The sequence below is a fragment of the Arachis stenosperma genome, chromosome 8, assembly GCF_014773155.1.
Source record: "Arachis stenosperma cultivar V10309 chromosome 8, arast.V10309.gnm1.PFL2, whole genome shotgun sequence".
Classification (NCBI taxonomy): Eukaryota; Viridiplantae; Streptophyta; class Magnoliopsida; order Fabales; family Fabaceae; genus Arachis; species Arachis stenosperma.
Window position 1 is genome coordinate 19,381,324 of NC_080384.1, and position 4,482 is coordinate 19,385,805.

Sequence of the window (4,482 nt, forward strand, 5' to 3'; positions counted from 1 at the left end):
TCTGGACAGAAATTTTGAGTATAGAAATGGCTTTAACGACCAAATTAATATTTGGATTGGTTTCATTCTAAAGTCATCAATTTACCACTATGGAGTATAGATTGATTAAAATGGATAGTGTTTTTTTTTTTTTTTAACTTTGAGTAAGACCTCACGGCTGTCACACTTGTAGTCATGAGCTAGTTCATTATCTATTCTAGTGTGTCATATTCACCCTTCAATTCTTCCTTAAAAATCAAATTTATTCTTTAATCATCAATCTAATTAACAGATTCATGAATCAAACAAGGGAAAGTAAAGAAGCACCATAGTTTAATTTAATTAACAAATAAAACAGAGTATGTAGCAGCAACATAGGCATAAGGCTTCAAAATACACAACAAAAAGTACAATAAGACAACAACACCTAAGCAGCAAGAGGCGGCGGAGGAGGAGGAGGAGTGTCGGAGTCATCGGCGGCGGGAATAACAACGGACCATTCAGGAGGTAGAGGAGGGAGAGGAGGGTATACGGTGGGCTTGCGCTTGATGTCCCATGGCTGGGTCTTACGTGGCCTTGTCTTAATGTGGTGCGCCGTTGCCTTCTTCTTCGGCCGAGAAGAGCACTCTATCACCACTCCTCCTACTCCAATCGGAATCCGACTTCCGCCGCTGCTTACCGGCGCCACCACCAATCTGCCACCGAATATGCTTGACACCGTCGACATGCTTCTCTACTCTATCACACTCTTCTTTCTGTGGTTTGTTTTTCCCAATTCTCCCACCTTATCTTTCTTTCTACCATCAAATCCTTTTGAGATTCCTTAACTACCCTTCTTTTTGTCTTGTTAAGCTTTTTTTTTTTTGTTTCGGCCCAAACAGACCGAAGGCCCACTAAGAGGATGCCAGGGTAGTTTGGATCGACCATGCCACCATGGTGGCCAGGGTTTCCTGAGTTGTTATGTATAATAATAATAATAATAATAATAATAATAATAATAATAATAATAATAATAATAATAATAATCCTATTTAAGTTTTATTTAGCCAAAGAAATATAATATTATTTCTATTTACATTTTTTCCCATGAAGTAACTACTAAAATTTTACCTCCATTACTCTACTTAATGACGTTCAATTCAATAATTAATCTAAGGAAAACTAATTTATGGTGCTATTAAAAATAATCTTATTCTCATTTGACGATTTTATAAATGGTATATTACTGTCTAATATTATTTATTTTTTTCATCTAAGACTTAACTCAAAACAACTTAAAAGAAATTACCCTATACTTGTTAAAATAAAAAAATGAATTAGATATTCAACCAACTTAACTTAGTTATCTATTATTATTATTATTATTATTATTATTATTATTATTATTATTTCATTAAATTTATAATTAGATTTTTATATTTTTTAGTTAGATTTTTATACTACTTTTAATTTTATAATTACGTTCTTTTTGTATCGAAAAACGTTAAAATTAATAAAATATTTCTCCTAAAAAATACGTGGTAAAAAATCTAATTAAATTCTTAATTGTAGATATCTTTTAATTTGTAAAAAAATATTTTATTAATTGTAATATTTTTTATATTAATAAAGACTTAATTATAAAATTAAAAATAATATAAAAATTTAATTGAAAAAAATATAATCTAATTATAAATTTAATAAAACTATTTAGACGAATAAAATAATTAAACTTTATTATTATTATTATTATTTGATCTTATAGATTAGGATCTATTATTTTCGATTGAGTTTCTTTTTTTTTATCGGATGGCTTGAACAATTTTTTATCTTAGGCATTATAATTTACAGAATCACAAATTCATTCATACTAAGAGACACAGGTACAGAGGAGTGGGTAATGGCTTCGGCCCTAAGAATTTTGAACAACTATATCTGTTACAAGATATGTGTCTAAGGAAATAATAAATCATATGTGGTGTAGTGGTTTTATACCTGATTATTTTTTATTGTGCAAAGGATTTAAGTCATAATTGTTTTACTTACAAATATTTTTATTTAACTAATTTAATATTATACATTCAAATTTTTGTAATTTTTAAAATTAATTCTATATACTTTTCTCTATATTTATTTTTTTTAAATGCATTTGATTTTTTAAAAATATTAAAATAGTAATGTATTTAACATTCATATTATTATATAGAAAATTGATAATGACTTACAACTTTATGTTTTGATAATCACATTTTATATCTTAGATGCTTGTTATTGTCAAAAATATTAACTTTTTTTTAAATTTATATTGTTAAAAGAAAAAATTTTTATCTTGTTTTTTTGTCGTATCTTATTTAATTTAGATTAATTATTTTTATATTTATATCTTGTATTCTAGCTCTAAGATATTAGCATCTTTTAAGTAATTAACAATTTAAGATTTTTTCAAGTTTTTAAAATATTTTTTTTAACTAAACACATTATGAAAATATTAGTATTTTGTAATTTTAAAGATTACTAATAATATTGTTATGTTTTAGGTTAAGTACAATTTTGATCCCTAAGGTATAGGTCAAAATTTTTTGTTGTCTCTAATCTTTTTTTTACATACAAAATCGTTCTTAAGGTTTAACTTGGTTTTAAAATAGTCACAAAAAAAACTTGGTTTTAAAATTATCGTTACCTCAGGACCAAAATCGTATGGAGGTAGTGGCAGAAGCGGAGACAGAGGTGAATCGTGAACGGCTCTTTCTTCTTTTTTTCTTTTCCCTTCGCAGGAGTAGAAATATTCTCTTTCTCTTAATTTTTTCCTTTTTTTTTATAATTTTTTGTTATGAGTAATTTAATCCAAAATTTTAATATTTAAGTAAAAAGAACAATTTTAAAACTTAATTTAAAAATTTAAAAATGATTTTGTATGAAAAAAAAAAGTTGGAGACAAAAATTTTTTTGACTTATATCTTAGAAATCAAAATTATATTTAATCTTTGTGTTTTTTTTATTTAACTGTTATATTAAAAACAAAATTATTGAAAAAATTTTCTAAGATTTTTTTATATGTTGGTAAATTTTTTGTTTCAAAAAATCAGCTTAAATTATTTTTATAATATAATATAGAAAAGGATAATTAAAAAGTCGTGTAAAGTTCAATCCTCCATGTTAACATTTTTAGATATACTCGCCCGAAGAATTTTTATTCACTGCATGATCTCAACTAAGTTTTAAATTTGGGTGTGGCTAGCGATGAAAATAGATCCTCTCAAAATTTTTAATAATTGAGAGTTATTACGATGGGTAACCGGAGATTGATAGGCTGGATGGCGTTGGTTGGCCCAAACGTATGAAGGAGGAGGCTTTCAAGTGGGTCTGCAACTCGGGGGCCTCCGTCCGACTTGTGCTCGTGAAGGAATGGGGGGTGGTACCTGCAAAGACACTCCGATGCCTAAGTCAGCAAGGGTGTGAGCAGGTCTAGAAAGTATTGGGACTTAGAGATACTTGAGGTGTGTCAGTGTATTTATAGTGGTGAACCAATAACCACCGTTGGAGTAGTGTCATCTTTTTAGGGTGTTAACCGTCCCATTATCTTAGGGAGGTTAGGATATGGCTCTTGGAAGTGGTTAGAGAGATTCTAGGGGCAGTTACTCATTTGAATGAGTGTTGATCTGCCAGCTAACCCTCGTGCCCGACTTCTTTGGAGCAAGTCGTGGTGAGAACCGGCTTCATAGGACGAAGGTTGGTATTGGGTGAGGCTCAATCAGTGGGATTAGGCCTTTTGTTTGGTCCTGGGACTTTACTATTGGGCCAGGGTATGAACAGTGCCCCTACTCGAGCCCAATTTTCTTTTCAAGATTTGGATTCGAGTATTCTACTCGGGGTCGTAGCCGACTTGTAGGAGGACCGACGTGATGGTCTGAAACCGACGTGATTTTTCGTAGCCTTTTGGTTCTGACAGTTACGTCTAATCAAGCGTCGTGTCCGTTAGGGATGTGCGTAGGGATTGATGGTCTTGGTAACGGTGCATTCTCATTAATGACTGCCCCGCTTTTACCATTGTGCCCCTAACGTGCTTATAAATAATTTCTCTCTCTTTCATTGTTTCGTTTCTGCGATTTTTCAAATCTCCTCTTCATTGGTTCGTGTTGCACTCTTGTGTTTCGAAGACTTTCGCTTCTTCCAACCTTCATTTTCATATAAAGGTTAGCTTTTTCTTATTCTGTAACATGCCTTATATTTGCATGCTTTTATTTTGTAGATAGATAGGTTGGTTTGTAGACTTTAGTTCCGTATTCCCTCCCTTTAGAGACCGTGTTTTTGATTTTCCTTTCCTTTTCCTTTGTAGGTTTTTGTCACCCTTTTTAAGAAAAGAAATGGCTTCCGTAGATGTTCTTTCTCAGTGGGTTGATGTCACGGTCCTAGGGGAGGAACCTTTGGTCGATACCGAGTTTATCACCCATCTTCGTACTCGCCACAGAATTTGTACCTCTGAGGAAGACGAGGCGAAGTATGAATTGGTGGTCCCGGGTCCAG

At 31.5% G+C, this 4,482-nt stretch overlaps 1 protein-coding gene across 1 annotated transcript; it reads right to left on the minus strand.

Moving 5' to 3' along the window:
• Positions 1–295: 295 nt before the first annotated feature.
• Positions 296–782, minus strand: LOC130945151 (50S ribosomal protein 6, chloroplastic). The gene has a single exon (XM_057873846.1). It carries the CDS (start codon positions 704–706, stop codon positions 407–409), a length of 300 nt encoding a protein of 99 aa, XP_057729829.1. The 5' UTR covers positions 707–782; the 3' UTR covers positions 296–406.
• Between the last annotated feature and the right edge of the window lie 3,700 nt (positions 783–4,482).

Excerpts from the sequence above, each read along its gene's own strand:
- LOC130945151 (XM_057873846.1), bottom strand. The coding sequence starts at position 706 with ATGTCGACGGTGTCAAGCATATTCGGTGGCAGATTGGTGGTGGCGCCG.